Source organism: Cynocephalus volans, chromosome 11 (genome assembly GCF_027409185.1).
Source record: "Cynocephalus volans isolate mCynVol1 chromosome 11, mCynVol1.pri, whole genome shotgun sequence".
Taxonomy (NCBI): Eukaryota; Metazoa; Chordata; class Mammalia; order Dermoptera; family Cynocephalidae; genus Cynocephalus; species Cynocephalus volans.
Window position 1 is genome coordinate 117,630,551 of NC_084470.1, and position 23,502 is coordinate 117,654,052.

General features: G+C 48.8%; 1 protein-coding gene across 1 annotated transcript in view; it reads left to right on the forward strand.

The window, feature by feature from the left end:
* Positions 1-23,502, forward strand: part of PLXNA2 (plexin A2) — a 204,543-nt gene that overhangs the window by 22,831 nt on the left and 158,210 nt on the right. The window contains exons 2-3 of the mRNA XM_063114090.1: positions 2,033-3,299; positions 8,824-9,006. Of these exons, the coding sequence (XP_062970160.1) occupies positions 2,112-3,299; positions 8,824-9,006 (1,371 nt within the window). The 5' untranslated portion in view covers positions 2,033-2,111. The remainder of the gene's footprint in view (positions 1-2,032; positions 3,300-8,823; positions 9,007-23,502) is intronic.

Consider the following 23,502-nt stretch of genomic DNA (forward strand, 5'->3'; position numbering starts at 1 on the left):
ACATCTATGTGCAGGTCTGTTGTGGAGAAGGCAGGAGTATACTGTCCACAAATTCAGTGTGATAGTGTCTCGGAGAGCACTTTCTAAAATGCAGACACCAAGCACAGCATGGTGGCAATTAGCCTTCTCCTCACGGCTCCCAGTGGGACACATTACTCTTCACCTGTGGCCAAAGGAACTTTCCTTCCCAGAGAGAGGGCCGTGCAGGGAATGGCCTCTTGCGTTGGTTCCCTGTACGGCAGGGGAATTTGAGGATTCTGTTATTTCCTTTCCACGGCTCCTCTTGAGGAATTCACGTCCTGCTACCGGCCTCAGGACATAGCTAAAAATAACCTCTGGTTTTCAAACCGAAAGCTCTGTCTGTTGGGAGGCTTTGCCGGTGTTCTCGTGGGGCCGGAAGGGCTGTGTCAGAGGAGCTGAGGTCAGCCTGAGCCTCTCGCTGGTGTTGCTTTCCTCTTGCCAAGGAAGCCGGGGGCCTTGTGACTCACTCGAGGGAAGTCAGATGGGTCCTTCCCTGGCACCCTGGTGGCTGTCGGGCCTAGGCTGCAGAGCTGAAGAGGAGGAAGGGGGATTTCTGAAACTATAGAGAAAAATCTGGGGAGATTCTCAAGAGTGTCTGTTCTAATTGTAACACAGTCCAACCTGATTGGGGTGTTGGGGGGACAGACAGGCCTCTCCTAAGCTGCCTTGGAGCAAATTCTCCAGCCTTTGCTTGGGCGTTTCCATTCCTGCCACCTCATGTGCCCAGAGTTCTGTCTGGACTTGTCTGAGGAGGTTGCCAGATGATCTGTCCAGCTGGAGAAAAGGTTTCTTTGCTAGATGGCTCACTGCCTCCTCCTCCTGGTGCCGCTGCCACGGCCATAGTCCCTGTTGGTAAAAGTCAGAAGCAATGCAATGATAGTGCCCATACAGGCTCTGCTCCAAGTCCCTGGAAGCAGAAAAGCTTTAGAGCCTGGGAGTTGGAAGGGAGGGGAAGGAGTCAAGGGGTCAGGGTTGGAGCTGGGGCTTCGGGCACAGCTGACTGAGGCCAGGGTTGATTTCACAAATGCTCAAATTGTCAGGTGCCTCAGCAGTGGCTAGAATGGGACAGACCCTCAGCTCGCCTCCCTTTGCTCCACCTTATGTTTTCCCAAACCCAGAACTCCTGCCCCAGTGGTTGGAGCTGGACTCGGATAGCCAGTCCCCCTTAGCAAGGAGACCTCCATGTGTTCCTCCTGCACAGAAGGAGAAATGGAAGCAGTCTGCCCAGGACCTGGCTGCCTGGCTCCCAGGGAGGCAGTGGCAGGACATCCGCCTGTCAAATGGATGGCAGGAGTCGCCTGCCCATCTCATGGGGGCTTTCCAGGCTCCCAAATGACACATGTGGGAATCCCTGTCTCACTGGCCATGGTATATGTCACTTTTCTAATGAGTCCTAACAGCTGAAGATCAGGGGCTCTTTTTACTGGAGAAGAGGCTGAGGGCAGGGAGGGGCACTGTCATTCAGGGTGACCGGCTCTCTTCCCTGTGGACGACACAGAAACGCAGCAATGCGAGGTAGCTGAAGGCCAAAATAAGAAGGAATTTTATTCTCCATGTCAGACTCTGGGAGTAGGTGACAGGGAGAGCCAGGCAGAAGACATTCCTAACAAGCTTTTAAGAGACAGGAGAGATTTCCACCCGGCTGGGGTAAGATGTGACAATTGGGTGGCAAGGCTGGCTGTAGTCCTGACGTCAGATTGACTGGCCGGGTGAACTTAAACAGTCTCTTAACCTCTCTGAGAGAGAAAAACGATGTCTTAAGAGGACAGAAATAGAGATGCTTTGTAGAGTTAAAAAAGTATTTTACAGCGTAAAGGCTGGAGACCAAAATAGATAATAGGATTCCCTGAACATACCTAAGAGGGAGAAAGTAGGTTAAAAATAGAAAAACTGAAATACCGAAGGAGGAGACTCACAGAGCTAGCCAGGATCGGGGCCCTGGGTCAAGAGATCCTATCCCCACCTCCCAGAACTCATTTTCTGTCTGACCACTCTGCCCTGTGTTTTCCAGAACCATGTGAGGCCCACCCAGGAAGGCGGAGTAGGTGAGAGCACAGAGGATCTGTCTCCTCCTCCTCGCCCCGCTCAGGATGGAACAGAGGAGGCCCTGGCCACGGGCCCCGGAGGTTGACAGCTGGTCTGTGGTCCTGCTGTCAGCGGTCTGGGTGCTGCTGCTCCCCCTGGCCACCGGCATCCCTCAGCTCAGCACCTTCCACTCTGAGAACCGTGATTGGACCTTCAACCACTTGACCGTCCACCGAGGGACCGGGGCTGTGTACGTGGGGGCCATCAACCGGGTCTACAAGCTGACGGGCAACCTGACCATCCAGGTGGCTCACAAGACCGGGCCAGAGGAGGACAACAAGTCCTGCTACCCACCCCTCATCGTGCAGCCCTGCAGCGAGGTACTCACCCTCACCAACAACGTCAATAAGCTGCTTCTCATCGACTACTCCGAGAACCGCCTGCTGGCGTGCGGGAGCCTCTACCAGGGCGTGTGCAAGCTGCTGCGGCTGGACGACCTCTTCATCCTGGTGGAGCCGTCCCACAAGAAGGAGCACTACCTGTCCAGCGTCAACAAGACGGGCACCATGTACGGGGTGATCGTGCGCTCCGAGGGCGAGGACGGCAAGCTCTTCATCGGCACGGCTGTGGACGGAAAGCAGGATTACTTCCCGACTCTGTCCAGCCGCAAGCTGCCCGGCGACCCCGAGTCCTCAGCCATGCTTGACTACGAGCTGCACAGTGATTTCGTCTCCTCCCTCATCAAGATCCCCTCGGACACCTTGGCCCTGGTGTCCCACTTTGACATCTTCTACATCTACGGCTTTGCCAGCGGGGGCTTCGTCTATTTCCTCACTGTCCAGCCTGAGACCCCCGAGGGCGTGGCCATCAACTCGGCCGGAGACCTCTTCTACACCTCACGCATCGTGCGTCTCTGCAAGGATGACCCCAAGTTCCACTCGTACGTGTCCCTGCCCTTCGGCTGCACCCGGGCTGGGGTGGAATACCGCCTCCTGCAGGCCGCGTACCTCGCCAAGCCAGGGGACTCCCTGGCCCAGGCCTTCAACATCAGCAGCCAGGATGACGTGCTGTTCGCCATCTTCTCCAAAGGGCAGAAGCAGTACCACCACCCGCCTGATGACTCTGCCCTCTGTGCCTTCCCCATCCGGGCCATCAACCTGCAGATCAAGGAACGCCTGCAGTCATGCTACCAGGGCGAGGGCAACCTGGAGCTCAACTGGCTGCTGGGGAAGGACGTCCCGTGCACCAAGGCGGTAAGGAGGCACTCACCATGCTCTGCTTCTGATTTGAGATGCATGTTAGGACTTTCCTGTCCATGCCCCTCTGCACCAGGCCCTGACATGAAACAGGTTTCCAGGCTCACGTTATCAAGTGGCAACCAAAAACACAGGGTCTTATATACACCAGATACTGGGGACATGTTTGTTGATTTATTAAATCATGCCAAATATATGTATTGGGTGCCTTTGCCACACTGAGCACTATTGTAGGTCCTGCAGGCTTCAGCAGTGAACCATATGTCATAGCTCCCCTACCTTCGTGGGGCTTACAAATGAACACATAAAACATACAGTCTGCCAAATGGTGATAATTGCAACAGAGATAAATAAAGCCGGTAAGGGGGAGAGGCAGTACCCAAGAGGATGGACTCGCTGACAGAGTGGCATTGGAGCAAAGACTGAGGATGGGAAGAAAGTGAGTCATGCAGGCTTCTGGGAAAAGCATTCCAAAAAGAGGGAGCAGCGAGTGCAGAGAATTCAGGACATGCCCGAGTGTTTGAGGAATAGCAAGGTGGCCATTGCAGCTGGATCAAAGTATGTGAGAGAAAGAGCAGCAGAAGAGGTCACAGGTACCTGGGCCAAGGTCATGTACATGCAGAGCCATAGGCCACTGTGATGCCAAGCAAGGGAGTAGAGTAGGCATCAGATATCTAAGTCGGAGTCAGAAGCGAGTGGAGCTTGACTGATAGATTGAAAACTGGAGAATAACAATCAGGACGCTGGGCAAAGGCAAAGAGGAGGGAAAAGCGAGCTCAGGATCCAGACCTGAGAACAGCAGAGACAAAGTCAGTGGCAAGCACCGTTCTGCCAGAGGGTGAGATGTTGCCATCAGAGTGTTCACCATGACCCATCCCTTCATCTATCCATCCCTCCTCCTACCCTTCCTCCATCCTCCCATCCATCTATTCCTCCATCCATCCTTTCCTTCTCCTTCCCTTTCTCCCTCCCTTCATCCATACATCTGTTCATCAATTCACCCATTACTTTATCCACCCGTCCCTTCTCCCTCCTTCCCATAAGCCTTTCCTCCATCCTTCCATCATCCATTCATCTACCTAGCCCCCCATTCATCCATTTATTCCTCCCTCCATTTATCATTCATCCATCACCCATCTCTCCATTTAACAAGTGGGTACTTTAGATCATCTGAGTGCCTGGCAGTATACTAGGCACTGGGGATGCATACATAAAAAGAGATGATTACCACTCTTACAGATCTCATTATCTAGTGGGAAGAGAGACAGAGATAAAAACATAAGAGCTGGCAACATAACATAGTGGCAAAGTATCTGGGCTTCTGAGACAAAAACCACAGTTCAAATGTTATCTGTGCTACTTCCTGGCTTCAGAAGTGATTTAACATGGTTACATTCTCATCTGTGAAATGGGAATCATAATGTCTACCTTGTGCGACGTTCAGGCGAGATAATATATGGCATTAGAGCTCAGTGTTATAACACAAGATAAAGGGTTCACATCCCTGTACCTACCAGCTGCCAAAGAGAGAGAGAGAGAGAGAGGATATGTGGGGAGATTTGCGCCATGCCTGGAAATGTTAGGTTTACCATTGTTAGTTAACTGTTAGCAAGTGTGACATGTGCTAAAACAGGCTTCCGTGCAAAGTGCTGTGGGCTCTGGATCTGCAGCCTCGGGGAAAAATCTGAGACTAAGGGGCCCATATGGCTGCCTTCTGAGTACCCTAAATTGAGAGCACCTGTCATTGGGACCAAAAACCACTTCTTGAAGCAGGAAAACAGATCATGCCTAGGTGATGCTTCTGTTCCCATCATGATTTGCTCGGTACAGTAGGATAGTGGTTAAGACAATACGCTTTGAAGTCCAATAGATTTGGATTAAAAATCAGTTCTACCACTTACTCCTTGTATGACTTTGGGCAAGTTATGTGCCTGTTTGAGCTGTAATTTTTTTCATCTTTAAAACAGAGATAATATTACCCTCTTTTTTTTTTATTATAATGAGGATCAAATAGAAAATTTATGTAAAACCCTTAGCACAATACCTGCCACAAAATAAGCATTCAATAAATGGAGAGCTATGATTATTATTATTAATCATAGTAATAAAGAACCAGTTATATTCTTAGTTCTCTTACATTTATAAAATGAGGAAATTGGAGTAGATAATCTCCAAATTTCTTTTCAGCCCTGAAATTCTGTGACCAATGACCCTAACCAATCAGGAGCAGTGGAGAGGAAATGTAAGGGTTAACCCCTTTCAGAGTCCAGCCTGGTTCCCATAGCCCAGAGGGGGCCTTGTCAGGAGGAAACTGCTGATTCCTGCCTGCTTCTGAGCCAAAGGAAAGCGGAAGACGACACCCTCCTCTGCTCCAGTGGTGGTGCAGAGAGACAAGCCTGGGCTAATGACCAAAGGACAGCAAAGGCACTGGGAGAGAGGTGACATCAGATGGGACCAGGACCTCAGAGTGAACAGCCCCTGGCCCTCCATCCCTTCAGCGTCACACCCTTCTGTGCAGCCTTGACAGCAGGGGATTGCAAGAAGAAGGGTCCTTAAAGGTTCTTATAATCCAAAGGATCCCAGACCTGGGAACCCAGAGACATTTTGGTGGTCTTACAGGGGATTAAGGATTCATGAAAGAAGCTGTGGCCCCAGACTTTGATTTTAACATGATCTCTGGAATAACATGGGAATCTCAGATCAAGGGTTTGAGCTCTATCCCCAGAAAAGGGATGGGAAAGAGGACTGTCACTTATTGAGTAGCAGTTATGTACTAAAGGCTATGCTGGGCAATTTAAGTGTTATCTCACTTGCTCCTCACAACGGCCCTATAAAGCAACAACTATCCTCATTTTACAGATGGAAAAACAAAGGCTCATAAAGACTAAGCACGACTATAAATGATAAAGCAGGGATGTGAATTCAGTTTACCCATATGACTTCTGAGTCCAAGATCTTTCTGTTCAGCCATTCTGCCTCTAAAAAAAAGCCATACCACAAGCTTTCACCATTTGAGCAAAAGTAAAGAGGCATCAGGTGTTGGGGAATATCTGATGTTATATTGAAAAAGAAATTGAGGAGATAAGGAAATGCCAGACAATCCCAGGGGCTTGAGCTCAGAAAAAAAAAAAAAAAAAAAAAAATACCATTTTCTTTGCAGTTCTAGAGATCTCAGAACTGGGGAGAATGCTGAGAAATGTACAATTACCAGCACATTTTTGCTTCTGTCATCATTTCTCAAAAGCTGGCTTGGGCTATGCCTGTGCCCAGACTCTGCAGCCTTACCAGCACCTGCAGAAGGTGGGAAAGAAACTGAAGCCACAAGATCAAGGACTCTCGGAGCTGACAGGAAGTTTGACAGTTACTTGTTTCAGTCCTTTTACTTTCCAGATGACAAATCTGAGGCTCAGAGAGGGGACATCACATATCAAGGTCATATAGCTGGATAGTGGTAGAGACAGGACTAAAATCTGGATTTCCTAAGTTTTCCCAGGGCAGCTGCTGCCTACAGTGTAAGAATGAGAAAGAGAAGTAGAAAGCATAAAAGGTAGTAGCTGATTATTCTGACCTGCCTTTCTAAGGAGATAGAAATTCCCATCACTGGCTCCAGTGGCATACTGGTAAATATTAAATAACTGACTCTATGCAGGCAGGGGAGGGATGGGAAAGCCCTGGTTTTTGAAAGCCTCCTACCATGGCTGATTTCAAGCACCAGTGTGAGGCCACTGAATGCAGAGATGTACACAATCTTCTCTCATGAGCTGGCCCTACCATGCCACTGCTTCACTCCCTGCCTGAGAAGCTCATTCCTTCTGCTGTGGGGGGCTCCATGTTATCCAGAAGAATTCATGGGTCATCCTTGGCCTAAGACATTGGCTTCCTTTCCTAAAGAATACACACACATAAGTGAGCACCATCATTCCCAGTAATAGCAGGAGCAGCAGCTCTCTGCAAAATAGTACGGGGTCACAAGAAACGAGTCTCTGTTCCTTTGGGATTGAGACAGGAATGGAAGGGAAGTCCCTGGTTTAAAAAAAAAAAAAAATCATGTGCTGTAGCTTATACACCAATTATTCCAAGGAAACGAGACTGTCAGCAAGTGATGATGTGTCAGCCTGCTCTTCCCTCGTGAGGGTGAGAGGAGGAGGTTGCAGGCAGCAGGGAGCAGACTTCTCTCTGATGCTTTCTATGCTTCCCACAATAGCCATTTCCTTCCACCTCTGCGAGGCCTCCCCAGACCCAGAAGGAACCCTTGCCACAGGATTAAGGCTCTTTCTGGCTCAGGGTCTGCAGCCTTTGCCACAGGATTCCATGTTGTGCAATCAACAGGGGTGTTTCAGAGCACCCACCATGGCTCAGCCTTGTGCTGGGCACCATGCCGAGAATGCAGACCCTTCAGCCGTCCTGTCCTCAGGAAGCATAATCTCTCTCTCTCTCTCTTCCTTTCTCTTTTCTTTCCTTCCTTCCTTCCTTTATACTTCCTTCCTTCCTTCTTTTCTTTCTTTCTCTAAATGAGATCTTAGAAATCATCAGTTTAACATCGTCTTTAACATCCCAAGAGAGGATTCTACCAGTCCAAGTTTGCACAGCCAGTTAGCAGTGGAACAGAGGCTAGGATCCAGATCTTTCTGCTTTCTGTCCAGCAATTTTTTTCACTTATTCAGAGTGATCTCCTTTCAAAGGTGCCCCAGTCTCTCCTGACAGACATTCTTCATACAGTCACATTCCCACTCTCATCAGAAGTCTGCTAGCTAAGTAGAAAGGACATCACCTCCAGAATTCTCTTTTGATTATATGTACCCAAACATTGTTGATGACCTATAATGTGCAGTAGTGAAAAGAGTTATACAACTTAACGAAACTCTTTGACATGGATTATTTCATTTGCTCCTCCGTAATTGTATCAGAAAGATGGGCAGGTGTTACTCCAAATGAAGAAACTGAGGCATATGTAGATGAAATAACTCTTGCAAAGTATGAGGTACTGTTCAATATTATTATGACACTTTCAATCTGTTTCCAGTATAGTAGATAGTAGTGGATAATTGAATGGCTTAAAATTTCTTGTGCCCCAAGGGAGACCCTGCAGCCCAACAAACAAACAAGAAAACTTCTCCATGCTGGTAGAAATCCTGTGATATTGCCTCTAGACTGAATATCCACGGAAGGGACCCTTGCCTAAAATAGAAAGATCCCCACAGAACAATATGTTCCACAGGAACATTAAAATAACCAGAAAACAAGTTTAAGCAATCAGCTTTATAAATTGACCCTGGTTGTTCTGGCAAAAAGGTGGACACAGGTGACTCCAGGTAGATGGAAGAATGCTGCTGTTCCTTTATCTCGTTTCATAGGAGCCGATTTGGGATTGGTGGGGAGGTTTGTCTACAGCATGTGTTAGGCCCTGAACCCCATGTCTGTGCCTCTCTGAGGCCTGGTGTCCTGGGGTTGTCGGTCGGGGATGGGGGAGGTAAGGAGTGCCTCCGCTGCTGTTCACCCCAGTCTCTCCCCCTCCTTCTAGCCAGTCCCCATCGATGACAACTTCTGTGGACTGGACATCAACCAGCCACTTGGAGGCTCGACTCCAGTGGAGGGCCTGACCCTGTACACCACCAGCCGGGACCGCATGACCTCCGTGGCCTCCTACGTTTACAATGGCTACAGTGTGGTTTTTGTGGGGACTAAGAGTGGCAAGCTGAAAAAGGTAAGTCTGTGAGCTCAGGTCCTCTGATACCATTCAGCTCTTCAACCAAGAGGCCCTTCTGGAAGGTAGCTGTTGGTAGAGAGTTAATTACAGGCAACTCTTCATTTTCTTGGGAGATGGAGTGAAATGAGGAAGGAGGAAGGGATTAATTTTGCAGCTTATCTTCTAGCTGCTTCCTCCAGCCAGCAGTCAATGGGTATCTAGGGAATGTAAACATATTTTAATATTGCCCAAATGTCAAGGAATTAAGAAGGTACATCTGCCTAAAGGGGGAAAAAAAAAATCACTCCTCATTCCCAAGTGAAGTAGAACCGATTTTTTGGTTATCTACATTGTGAATCACCCACATCACAAATCCGTCCCTAGGACCTGTAGAGTTGATTGTACTGGTCACAGGTGTTTGTTAAATCCAAAGAATCTGGTTGAAGCAGATTACGGGTCCCCGTTCTAAGAACCTGGGGCAAATGGTGAGTGCTGCTCTCTGATGGAATGCGGTGGCCGTGTAAGAGGCCCTTCTCCTGTCTTTCCTCCTCCTGCAATCACAGACTCTTCCTTTCCCATCTTCCACCCAGACCTGAGCTACCAGGAAGATGTAGGCATCGCATCCCGTGCCTCCCTGGGCACCTCTGCCAGCTGGAGGGAGCAGGCTGGCAGCACAGGAGGCCTCTGGTGCAGAGGTTGAAGCCCACAGCTTGTACCTGCTTGTCTAGTGCTTAGGGTGCGGAGAGCGAGCACAGTCTGGTTCATTATGTGGGATTATAGCAGCCACATTCTTTCCGGCCCCAGCTAATCCCCTTTTCCCAAGCTCACCCTCATGCCACCTCTCCCCAGCCCCGCCACTTGTGGATCAAGGCACATACAAGACCTGCTACATCTCACCCTTTGATGTTGACATCACCCTCGAGCTCCTTCCTCCTAATCCATTTAGAGCCTTGGGAAGGCTGTTGTTTGGGAATGTGGAAGGAATCAGCAGGGAGGGAGCCTGAATTTCCATGTTCTGCTTGTTCTGAGTTACTGCCAGAGGAGGCGAGAAGAACTGGTCTGGGTTTACAGTGGAGGTGCTGAACCTTCCAGACCTCTTCTGGCTCTCGTGATACCAAAGCTAATTAACCATTTCCTTGCTCTCTGACAAGGTCCCTACATGTCCCTGTCCTGTGCCCTCTACTCTGCCTGGGACAGTGGACCATAGCTTGACTTTTCTGCTCATGGAAGAGAGGGGACGAGTGTGGTCCCTGCATTTTCTTTCTCCAAATGAGAGAAGGAAGGAGTTGCTCCGTGAAATTGCATTAAGACTTAAAAGCGGCATATTCTAGGGGCACACAGTTCAGCTTGGACCCTTGAGGCTTGCTACTTCCCTGCTTAGCCAGGGTCACTACATCCAGTTGGGCAGAAGGTGCCTGTCACTGGGGCATTGGGTGAAGGGGCCTAGTGAGGGTTGAAATCCAGCTAAGCTGTCCTTGTCATGCAATGCACCTGTGGTATAGACATTTGCCCAGTGGAGCTCCTCTTAGTAGCTCACCTGCCCATAGAGACCACCTCTTTCTACACTGCACACGAGCTTTCTAAGGGCCAGCAGCAACATAACAAGGCAGGTGCTCGGCACCTTCCCCCTCCCTTTCCCCACATCCAGTCACTACTCCAGATCACTTGTGTGACTCTCTGTTTTTCTCCTTTATTCTCTTCAAAGTTCTGTTAGAGGAAGGTCAGGCTTTATTCATATTTATTCTCTTCCTCCCTCCTTAAACTGTTCACCAAGTGTTCACTCATGGGATAAGCCCCAAACTTTTTTGAAAAATAAAACCATTCTCTAAGGAAACTTAGAGATCGTCTGGCCAATACCCTCAGTATTCAGCAGGGAAACTGAGGCCAGAGAAGAAAAGTGACTCACCCATGCATAGAGATCTAGGAACAGTTGGTTTTTGCCCTGACTCTCAGTTTGGCACCCTCTTTACTTAAAGCAGCAGCTGTGAAGTCCACGGATGGAGGCTGAGGATGATTCTTCAGGTCCAGGCTTGTTCGAGTTCAGCCAGGGGCTAATGCTTCCACTCTCTTTGGCCCTAGATAGGAGTTGAGGAATTAGTGTTTGCTGAGTGGAGGGATGAGGAATGAATAAAGCAGGATGACCCAGCCGGACTCAAGGGACCCTGTGCCAACCCTCCCATATCTCTGTACATCTTGCGCAGCACACACACAGGGGCTATATGGCACTTTTCCAAGCCACACACCCGAGTTGCCCAAGTCCTCTGGGTGCTGTTGGGACACTGGCGGGCAAGTCACTGTGGAGTCAAGTCAGTGGGTTCAAGGTGAGCCTGTGGGTGTGGCTGCCCACAGCTTGTTCTGACCTGTGAGTTGGCTGTGCCTTCTCGCTCTTTGCTTGGCCTTTCTCTGGCTGTTTCTATGAGCTCATAATATCCTCCCCCCACCCCCCCATGCAACTCACTCACTCTTCCTTCACCCGCAGTGCCCCAGGCACCTGCCACTCACACCCAGGCAGCTGCAGCCGCTGGCCTCCCATTTACCACTCGCTCACCCCCTCCCTCTCCAGAGAAACAGCCCATGAGGAATTTATGGAATGTCCCCAGGAAGCCCTGCCATGGTTCAGGCCCCATAGCTCTTTCAACACAGGAAGGAAAATAAAGAAAAAAATAGCTAAGAGTTTGGAGAGGGGAGGGAAGCTGGGTGCGTCAGAAAAACTCACTTCTTCCTTGCCCGGCCAGGCATCTGTCAGGCTGTCCAGCCATCATCCACTGTGGCTGGAGGAACAGGATGTCCCTGTGTGGGGAAGTTTAGAGGAAGCAGTGACTCCCTAGAAGTGGCAGGACCACAAGGTGCTCTCGCATGCTGTGTCACGCACTGGCTCATACTCTGGTCTCTGCGAGACACACAGAGAGCACCATAGATGAGCCACTGCCCTGCGAGCCATGGGCAGGTGGGACAGACAGGCAGAATACAGCTAAGACCTCGAAAGCAAGATGTGCAATGTTTGTGCAAAGGCTGAGGGTGGGCACATGGCAGGTGATGAGAAGACAGGTGAAGATTCACCAGAGGGCTGGAACAACTCCAGCAAAACAGGTAACTACAGTGTGATCCATCTGCAGGGCTTCACGGAGGAGGAAGACTGCCAGGCTCTGCTTAAAGACTGGTTGAGACAGAACTAATGAGTTGGGGTGAGACAGAAGGGCATTCTAGAGCTGGGGTGCCATGCTGAGAAGGTGCAAAGCACATGGAAGGAAGGTCTAAAGCCTGGGAGACTCGGACAGCTAGAAGGAGGGGTAGAGCCGGTGAGGCTGAAAGCCCTGAGAGGGTCAAGTGAAAGAGATCCTGGGATTTTAGCTGACCACAAAGGTTGCATGAACCATGCGATACAGCTTCAGCAAAATTAATTAGTCTTCTCCACATTAATAGAAGAATAGCTTCCGGGTGGTGAGGAACAGTGACTCTGCTTCACCTTGGAGACAGCATCGTAAGAGGGTGTTAAGCGAACTACATTGCAGGAGAGGCGAGAGCTGGAAGGATGTGGGAGTTGTGCTGCATGGAGGGTATTTTGAAAAAGATGTTAACTCATGGGAAAGAGAGTAAGTAAAGCGGGGCATGAAACAGCACTCTTCAGATAATGTAGGGCCGAGCCCGTGGCGCACTCGGTAGAGTGCTGCGCTGGGAGCGCGGCGACGCTCCCGCCGCGGGTTCGGATCCTATATAGGAATGACCGATGCACTCACTGGCTGAGTGCCGGTCACGAAAAAAAAAAAACGACAGATAATGTAATTTACCGAGCATGTATTACGTGTCAGATATAAGAGCCTCATATTTATTAACTCATTTAATCTTTATGTAACTCTTATGAGGTAGGTGCTATTATCACCTCCATTTTACAGATGAGGACATGAAGGCCAAGAAAGGTAAAGAAATTTGCCCAAAGTTACACAGCATGCAAATGGCAGAGCCAGGATGGGAACCTTGATCATCTGGTTTCTCAGTCTGCACGCTCAGCCATTGAGCTGTGGAAGGTGAATTAGACTCATTCACTGTGGCCCCAGAGGGCGGAAGAGGGCAGGGGGTGGGAGCTACAGCAAAGCAAGTTTCCACTCAATATAGAGAAGACAATTCTTTGAGCCAAACTGTCCCACAGTGGGAAGAGCTAGCTCAGGAGGGAATGAGCTCCTGGTCAGGGGGGATATTCAGGCACAGCCAGATGGTCACCAATCAGGGATGCTGTAGGGAGGACACTTGCATTGACTCACATGGTCTTTTCAGTGATGCTGCTGTGATTTCTTCGACTCCATCAGTGGAGCGTGTGAGAAGGGGACAGGCTATAGAAGAGAAGAGGAGCAAAAAGAGGAAGGCTGAGGTACCCTGCATGTAGGCTTGGAGGTCGAGGCTGGGTCTGAGCCTGCCCTCAGCGTAGCAGAAAGCCCTTCAGGGTCAGGTGGCAGGTGCTGGGCACAGACAGGGCAAGGCCTGGCCAAGATGCTGAGGGCCGGCAAGCCTTGGGGCAAGACACAGGGGAGGGAAAAAGCAGAGTGTTCTGGGGCTGGGCACATGGGACTGAGATGACAACGTTCCTGGTTAAGAGCAGGCCGCTGGAGTCCAGATAAGAGACTGGGAGCTAATAGCAAAGCAGACAGAGGAAGAGGGGCAACAGGAACTGGACACTCATTTAATATGACTTTCCAGGTTTCAGAGAGGAGTTGAGGGGGCAACATGCACCAGTCCTGAGGCGTAGGAGGGAAGGGCCCAAGCTGAGCAGGTGGAAGATACCAGGACGATGGGAGGAGGGACTGTCTCAGGGTGAAGTTCCTGTGATTTCTTTTCTCATTTGCAGCTGGTAGAACTGCTGGGCCTCCTGCAGGGCTTATCAAAGAAGCTGGAAGGGGTGGTCTGCCTCACCTCTCTAGCCCCTCATCCTGGGGGCCTCAAACAGGAGCAGGAGCTGTAAGCTCTCTGGAAACTTTGCCTGTTGCTCGAGCATTGGTGACACGTCCTTTACTCTGTCCCTTTATCCACTGTGAGTAGCACCCTCCTAGAACCCACAGCATCTGGTATGGGAGCAGCTGCTGAGGTGTCCACCTCTCTTGAGATTCACAGTTCCTTGAAGGCAAGGGCCTTACTTTTTATATTCATATCACCCTATCTCCACTGCCAGATCCAACATCTTTCACCTCTTAGGTGCTCATGAAACTGATCTTAAATGTATTGGGTGCCTACTCTATGCCATACACCTATTTGCACTGATTGGAATGAAACCAGACACCAAGAGTGACTCCCGTTGATGTGGCTGGTTTGCAAAGGAAGGAAGTTATGATGTGTTGGGTTGGTCAGCAGGGGCAGGGAGAAGGGTTGGCCTGGCAATGGCATGAGGAGTCAAGGAAACAGGAGAATTTCTGGTGGGTAACAGGAAAAGAGTTTGTTTTCTGGTTAACAACATTTGGAAGAGGGTGTGGTGGAAGAAGGAGACAGCATTTACAGTGTTGTCTGGAGATCCCCAGAATAGCACAGACAGCCCTCTGCCCACCTGGGTCAGATGTGGACTTGTCTACAGCAGGGAGGCAGGTACGAAGCCCAGGTAACTGCTGCTCCCCCGCCAGCCCTCTGTTTGTAAGACTCCTGGGACATTTTTGCAAATCCACAGAGATTTTCCACGCTCTGGGCAGGGGCTTCTTTGACATCATCTTCTTTCCTGTTGGCTAATGGTAGCTGCTGAAATGCCTGTGAAATTCTGAAGGAAAATACTTTCTGCCTTTCCCTGGGGGGACATTCCAACCCAAGGTCGTCAGTCCTCAGCCCACAGGAAGCCCTGACGTCCCAATCCTATTCTTTGTAATCTCTCAAGTGATTCACTAAGGAAAGCCAGGAAAGCTGTGAGCTTCTTGCAGTAGCAGTTTAGGTGCTGGAAAGAGTCCATCAGAAGGAGCAAAGTATTAACCATCCCAAGCCCCAGGGTCATTGCTCAGTTATTTGATAACACTGACTATTTACAAGCTACCTTTTCATGGATCTTTCCATCTTCCTCAAATACTCCCACTAAGTATTGTGATTGCCCCCTGCATCTCTACCCCATTTTACAGTTGTGGAAAACTGAGCCACAGCGATATTAAGTATCTTGCCTGAGATTATATGGCCACCCCCACCCTCCACTGGCAATATTGACATTGGCATTCAGACTTCCTCCCAAAACACCCAGAAGTTCCTAACCTATTCCTTGGCTCCCTTGTGGGGTGGAGTTGCCTTGACGGACGGAAGGCAAGTTGGATGAAAAGCTGAGAAACATGACTTTCTCTCTGTGCCAGCCCCACCAAACAATAGCCACTCATTCCTCTGAGTGGAAATGATTCACTCCTCTCTCAGTGTGAGCCGTTGATTGAGTAAACAGCCAGCACTGCAGGTCCAATTCTAGGAGACCCAGCAGCTCTCTGGGGACCTGGGACCGCTGATCTGATTTCCTGATTCCCCCAGGCATCTCAGCAATGCTGGGAGCTGGGGTGCCGAGGAGCAGAAACCCTCTCCTCTTCCCCAGAGCCTGCAATGAGGAAGTGGGGTGTCGGCTCGGGGAGCTCACCACCACGTCCTTAATAATGAGTTTGGCTCCCTGCCCAGGCTCCCACCGCCAAACTCGCTGTTTGTTTTGTTGTTTTATAGGCCTCTTGGGTCCCGAGAACTGGTCTTCTGAAAGCTGGGAAAGGCTGCATTTGGTTGGCACGGGGAAGGAGGCAAATTTACAGAATCCCCCACCCCACCCCCAACATACACACCCCAGCCAGCACATTCCCCTGTGTGACCATGACATGTGTAGACAGGGGGTGTTGGTTCTACCCAGAGCCCCAGATGACCCCAGAGAAAGAGGCCCTGATCTCCCAGAGCCATTCTGAAAGAGGAAAAACTAGACATTTATTTCTGCAGCTCTTGTGTAGCTTCTTATATACATCGATCTTGGATAATTTCTGGATGAGGTATCAGCCTGTGCGTTCAGCTGTCTGTTTTGCAGTCTGAGAATGAGCTCCTGCGGCTCAGGGCTTTGTCATAGGGCAGGTGAAACATAGGGAACTGTGTTTCAGGGATGGGGGGATGGGGTAATGATTCAAGCTCACAGAATCCAGGTGACCCAAATAGGCCATGCAGGATTTTCAAAAGGCCAAGGTGCTAGTGTTTACAAAGGTCTCATCTTTGAGACAGTACGAACCATATACAAGTATATACGTGCACACCTTTTTAGGCCATTAAGCCGCACCTGCCTGTGGATATGGGGCATGAACATACATCTCAGGGTCAGAAGGGACTAACAAAGACCACATGGTTCAGTCACCTGCCATCAGGTAGGGACTACTTTGCATAACAAAGACTTGTGGACTTGTGGGATCCAGTCCTGACTCCAGCATACTAGCTGTGTGACCTCTGAGTTTCAATTTCTGCAACTGTAAAATGAGGACAATTCTAGTATCTGCCTCATGAGACTGTAATAAGGGTTAAATGAAATAATTCATTATTAAACTAATATTTTTTGAATACCTACTATGTGCCAGGGGCTGGGAATACATCAGTGAACGAAACTGTCAGAAATACCTGCCCTAATGGAGATTATATCTTAATGTGGGAAGACAGACAAAAAAAAAATAAGTAAGCACAATATATAGCATATTTAGAAGGTGATAAGTGCAAATGGGAAAAATAGAGCATAAGGAAATAATTCATTTAAAGTGTGGAGTACGGTGCTTGGCACACACACACTTAGAGATTACTACCATTGTTACTTAACTAATGAGCCTCGATTTGGTTTCTTCCATGGAGCGGGATGGTAATAAACACTTTGCATATTTGTTGTAAGGATTAAATAAAATCATGTATGAAAGATACTTAATACAGTTCTTGGCGCAAAAGTACTTTCTATTATTACTAACATCTTTGAGGCTTCCCCCAAATCCCACTTCTTCCCTGGCTCCCTGGTGTAGTGAAGCTGTCAGATCAGGCTCCTTTCTAGTGGCATGTTTGCAAAGTCAGATGGAGGAAGAGAATCCTTCCCCTTGCCCCCAGCCCTGAGTCATGGGAAAAAATACTTAGAAGACTGGACCAGCTGAGCCGAACTAATCTAATCCTGCTGGACTTTGGCATCCAGCTGCATTAGTCACCAGTGAGAGCTTTCTGAGTCCATATCACCAAACAATATGTACTGACCCCCTCCCCAGGGCGGGGCTGGGGGAAGTGTCAGTTTCGCTCTTGCAGCTTTGCAGAATGAAGAAAAACAGAGCCGTTCTCTCCCTTTGCATGCTTCCAAGCCAACCACAATATCCTGGTGCTGCACAGCCCGGCCTCAGATGAACTGAGGGGACCTCAGTTTCCTCAACTGGATCACTAATGCTTGCCTTGCAAGATTGCAGTGCACATCAGATGTTTGGGGTGTAAAATATCTAATGCAGGGCCCGACACATAGTAGGTCAATAGCAGCCATTGCTGCTATTACCACTATTACCACTAGTATTACTCCTACTAGTATTACTACTACCACTCCTGGGTATTTACCATATTTTTCTTCCAAGGGTCCAAGTTCTTTTTGTTTCTGTGAGCTCATTAATCCCATATCATTTTCAGATGATCAAGAAGGGTTAGAATATTTCTCTGCTCTGTTGTAGATTGTGATACTGAAATTCAGAGAGATATGGGCTTACTTGGGGGTCATATGGTAAATCAAGGGAAGATGTGGGAATTGGAAGCAGAACTACAAATATTTCAGGGTGGAGATAGGTCCAGCATGCACCTAGGTCACTTGTATAGTCCAAAGTGATCAAGCTAAAACCTTGCCGCTACTTGAATGTCTCTTTCCTTCTTGCTATCATGTGCTCCTCTGTCCAAGGAAGCAGGAAATATATGGGGATGCAGCTGGTGAGGCTGAACCTGGAGTTCTGTCCTGAGTCTCTTTCTGGGGTTCTACCCCTCTCCTGGCCTCAGCCTCCAGAAAGGTTTCCAGGCTCCAGGGTGGGTAAGATGTTTGGGAGCTGGTGCCACTGGCGTTGTCCCATTTAGCCAACACCCTCCTCCTCTGTGTCCTAGTTTTTGCAAAGGCTAGTGTACCAGCTTAGTGTCCCCACCTAACCTGGAAGGAGAAAAGCATCAACAGGCTTTGGTAACAAATCAGAAATTCTCCTGCTTGACTGTTCAGGGGTGAGTGAGAGAGCAATGAAGGTCGGGGGAGAGGCTGCGGAGTTGGGGCCCTGCAAAAGGCTTAGGGACCCCAGGGGAGAAGGTTGACACTGTCAAGCAAAGTCAGGAGTCTTCCCTTAAATGTGTATCATTTTATAGCTAGAGAGGACCTCAGAAAACCGGTCCAGCCTACTGACTTTGGACAGGTGGGATGTGTATTCCACCTTAGGGATGAAACAGCTGAGGTCTAGAAAGGCTGAAGGTGATCCAACGATTTTTTCAAAATCACCCAGCTTTTTAGCAACCAAAGCAAGACTAGAATCTACATTTTTAGATTCCAAATTTCAGACCCTTTTCTGGATCATAAGGAAGAACATAGAACATTCTCTTTCACACAAAACATTCTCTGTTTCATGCAAAACATCAGACTGACCTGTGCCCCTCCCTAGCATGATTTCCTGAGCAGAACCTAAAGTCGGTCTGGGGATCATTCCCCGCAGGGTGAGAGTCCAGCTGAGCTTCCTGTTCCAGGCCTGACCATGCAGCCTAGCTCAGGGTGACCAGCATCTCCGAGCCTTCACTCTCCATGTCTTGGAGAATCTTACCAGAGCGTGCCCATCAGGGAGGCCACTACAGCATGGTTGCCTTGGGGCTAAGAAGCTCTGACACATCAGAACACTGAAGTGGGACTCTCGTACGTGTTAGTCCTCTCTCAGCCATGCCACTTTTTTTTTTTTAACCTCCTATAAATTAGCCATTTACTATATGCTAAGCCCTGAACTATGTGTTTTTTCAGTTAAGCCTCACTCACCTTTGTAAGGTAAGAATTGATATCCTGTCCATTTTACATGTGAGCAGATGGAGGCTCAGCAGAGTTACGTATCTTGCCAAAGTCACAATGCTACTAAGTGGAGAGCTGGGATTTGAATCCTGAGCTCTCTGGCTATGGACCCGTGCATCAACCACTAGCTTTTAGCACTCTTGGACTTCTCCAAGATTCCGTTTGTCAGATTGCAGCCCACTGCCTGCTCCGCAGAGAGCTGCAGGAAGACGCACGCGGGAAGAGCAGAAGACTAGCACTTTGCACTCCTTTGAGCAAAGGTGTCCCGGAGACCTGGGACATGGCAGCTGTCACCTCGGCACATGCTGCCCTGTGTCACTGTCCTCAGGCCTCCCCCTCCAGCTCCCCACCCCTCTCAGTCCCAGTCACAATGGACAGGGTGGCAGCCTTTTGTGCCACACACAGTCCCCAGCTGATTCTCCTTTCTGCAGACATCATTGTTTGCCATGAGCTTTCTGAAGGGGAGACAAAGGAGTGTTTCTGGCCAGGCCAAAAGCTGCTGTGTAACGCGTGGGGCCTGGGCCCATCACCCGTACATCCTCTGGAGCCTGCAGGCTCTTCTTCAAAGACATTGTCTGGGATCTTTTGTGTGCCAGTCATACCCATTCATAGCTGTCCAGGCTAAGGTTTCAGTGGGGAGGAGGAGAACACTGAGAAATGGAGTCATTTTGATCCAGCAAAATTGGAAGAGACATTAATGCAATAGTTAACAGCAGACCAGTGCTGGGGGATGGGTCCAAATGCTCGTTCTCTGTTTACGGGGCTTATGCAATTCCATCAATATTGATGCCTGATGCCTTTGATTCTGACACTAATCATTGCTATGAATTAAATTTGCAGCCATATAATTAGGATTGCTATTAATAGGGCCCTGAGCTAAGCACTATGATGCGGCACATCTTCTCTTTTTTTGATAGAAAATGGCATCCTTGGAACTCTGCTAATGGGGTGCACCTGGGAGTTGCCAAGAATGATGTGAAAATTATACATTCTATATTTGTGTTGGGCCTTTATTGAAATACCAGCACGCAAAGGTGAGGCTGGAGAGCAGGTTCACTCTTACACAATGCTGTGGCCAGCAATTAAGTATTTCTGCTGCTCTTTGAAGTCTATAGGAAAGAATAGACCAGAGTCAATGTTGGTTACTCATGGTCAAGCTTCAGACAACTCACAGTCTGGAGGTTCTTCCTTATACTAATATTAACCTAATACTAGTCAGCTTAGGCTAAGAGACTAGTTGCTATGGTAATATCTTTCTCAGACTTTAAGGTGGCTGTGAGCCAACTAAGGGAAGGGGAACTTTTCCTTATGCCCTAAGGTTGATTGAAAGAGGCTAAGCCAAACCCCTACTGATAGGTCCAGGTGGGCCTTGTTTCTAGGTGGGTGAGAGGGCAAGATCCCAACTCACAACTGATTCCAGGGGCCCTGCCCGGGGAGCTCCCTGGGCCTCACATGTAGAAGAGCCCACCGCCGCACACAGTGGGGAAGACGAGCTCTCTCTCATATTGAGAAGCACGTCCAGGTATGTTCGCAGCATATTTAGTCACTGGAGAGCCAGTCTTCTATTATGACCAGGCCCCCAGCTCAGCCTTGGAGACCCTCCGCGCCCCATTCACCCTCAGCCTGAGTAATCGTGTGTCATACGCACAAGGGTGTCTAACCCTTTTCCGACAACAGCACATGTGGTGACTCCCCTTTATCACTTAGAATAATAATTTGCACCAGTTGGCGTAAGGGATGCATTAGCCCCTGCTCTTTTGACTTTTAGACTGAAAATAGTTTTTCTTCCAAACCAGCATTGATTGATTCTTTTCTATTTTTAAGTTATTGTGAGAAGACAGTGGTTTGAGTTCAAGTCCTAACTCTGCTATTTACTAAGTATGTGACCTTGGTGAAGTTACTTAATCTCTTGGAAACTCAGAGTTAAGAGTTCTTATCTTTAAAATAGGGATAATCATATCTATTTCATGAGAATTATAAAAAAGTTAACTAAGTGTCTACATTGCTTAGCACAGGGATAATACACCTAGTACGATTCCCTGCCTCCTCTCCCTTCTCCTTCTCTCACATATACATACCCAGATACAGGGGACAAAAGAGATAGCTTTACACCCCTACCCCCACCCCTGTTCTTGGTACCCATGGCATTCAGAAGAATGCCACTTTATTTTCCACCCTTTCTCAGGGACAGCACAAGGAAAATTAATTCCTCCAAGACAAATAGTGCACTGGAACCCGAATTCCAAATGCCTGAAAGGGTGAACAGGGGCTCCTTGCCCCACTGCCATAGTTTCTGCTGTTTCTCTTTCTTTTCAGCTATTGCAGGGTCTTAGGTGGGCTGAATCCATCCTCGAGTTCAGGGCTGAGAACTTTACCACAACGCATTGGCGTTCACGCTTCAAGGACAAGGAGAAAGGGGCAAGAGCACCTTAGCATCACCCAGAATGGAGGCTACTTGGACACAGGATCTGTGTGTCCTCTTGTCATCAGCCCCCCGCACACACTGTACCTGTACCCCCTTGTGTGCATGCTTATAGGCAAATGTGTGGTAGACAGCAGGCAGCCAGTAACCAGCATTAGCAGAGAACACAGATATTTTTCAATATTAAAGCCCTGAAAAACTGGGTGGTTGAGTCCTCAAATACCTGAATTTTTCCTTAATTACCAAACAAGTATTTTATTCTTCAAACCAGAAGTTGAGCAGGGATGGGGAGTCTTGTTGGGTGACTGTTGGTGTTTCTGTTGCTTTGGTTCTTACTAAGTAGAGAACATTAGTCAGTCCCTTTAATATTAGAAGTTAGCCTGATGTTGGGCAACTGCACAGTAACTCATACATGCATTGAGTCATGTATTCAACATACTGTGCTCACCCCATTCGGTCATCTTGTCACTTGCAAGATCTTGGATGGTACATAAAACCCCCAAAATTTGACTCACTCTGTGAGGCAGTATGATGTACACACAAATCCCCCCTGTACCTCCAGTCTTTCCGGTGGTCTAATTGCTGCTCCTCTTGAAGCCATAAAATGTTGGGTAGCTTTGGTCTCAGACACATTGGTGGTATCCCCAGAGGAATGGCCACAGACAGAGAAATGGAGGAAAAAATATGCCCAACCTCCTCCCACCATCAAATCAAAGAAATAAAAAATCTGTCTCCTTGGTGCTTCCCCAATATTTATGTCTGAGCTCAGCAGACACCCCTGGGCTGCAGCCAGTCTGTGTATTAGCATTAGTCCATTACACTTTTTATGATGCATGCTACCCACCCCTCACCCCCCGCCCCATGCCACATTTTATGACTGTCCTTTTCATTTCTGGAAAGAGCTTCACAGAATGGCAGATGTCTGCATTTCTCCATTCTTTGGGGAGCTATTTGTAGGAAGCCTGTCCCAGGCCATAAACAACAAGAGGTAAACCACAGCCACCGGCAGTAAATGAAGCCAAGGCCAAGGAGGTACAAAAAGTAGGGATGGGATAAGCTTGGTGATGTCTATCCGAGCCCAGTGGCCGGTGGGTCTGGGTAGATGCTCCTCACAGAAGGAGAGTCAAGGGACTGGGGTGGAAGTGGATGCCACCCTCCCAGATCTCCATGAAAGCTGGAGGGGAATCCTACCTGTCTTCCTCACACCTGTCTCCCCCACTGGAGCCAGTAAACTTTCCAAAAACAGCAGGAGGGTTCCCTTTGGCATTATTTTCTCCTGCCAGCTCATTTTGCCGCATAGATTTCTACCTGCCACTCACCTCTTATGATGCTTCTAGATCTTGAAGCAACTTTTTGCAAGTTTCTCTATCTTCTTCCACCCACTCTCCCTGTGACACCCACCCCAACCCCTACCTCCTCCCCTCTCCAGTACTCTTCCCCTCCCTCATGGTCAAGGCCAAATCTTACCAATCCATCACCACTACTTCTGTCTCATTAAAACTTCAGCCTGGATTCTGGTGGCCGTGGCCATGGCAGTGATATTTATTTATCCCACCTTTTGAGCTGCACCCACAAACAAGTCACTTGTGATGCTGTGGGTGACAGCACCTAGAGCCAACTTTGCTCCATAAAAGGCACCCCTGGGAGAAGAAAACCAAATTCTGAATGAATAATTAGTCTAGTAGAGATTTCAGATTCTTCCTACACACACAAACAGCAACCAAAAGCAAAGAAGGGGATGAAGGGGGCCGGGAGGGAGCGAAGGACCGCCAGCAAAGCCCTGAATAATTAGCGCATGGGAAAAGCTTTCTCTCTCATCATCAGCCCGATCTTGGCAGGACTTATAGAGGGGGCTGAGGTGATGGTGTTCTTTTCCTTCTCCTTATTTGGCTTGGACTCCACATCAAATGGAAACATGAAGATGAAAGTGATGTGCATTTAAAATGTATGTACACATCAGACTGCTGGAGATAGTAGCTATTATACTGCGCGTATGTGTTTTTTGCAGTAAGCTGCTAAATTATTTATTGGGCACTGGGCTTTAATCTCATAAACCTGCCTGCAGGCCCCAGGCACCAGCAGGCAGAGCACTGCATAAAGCACA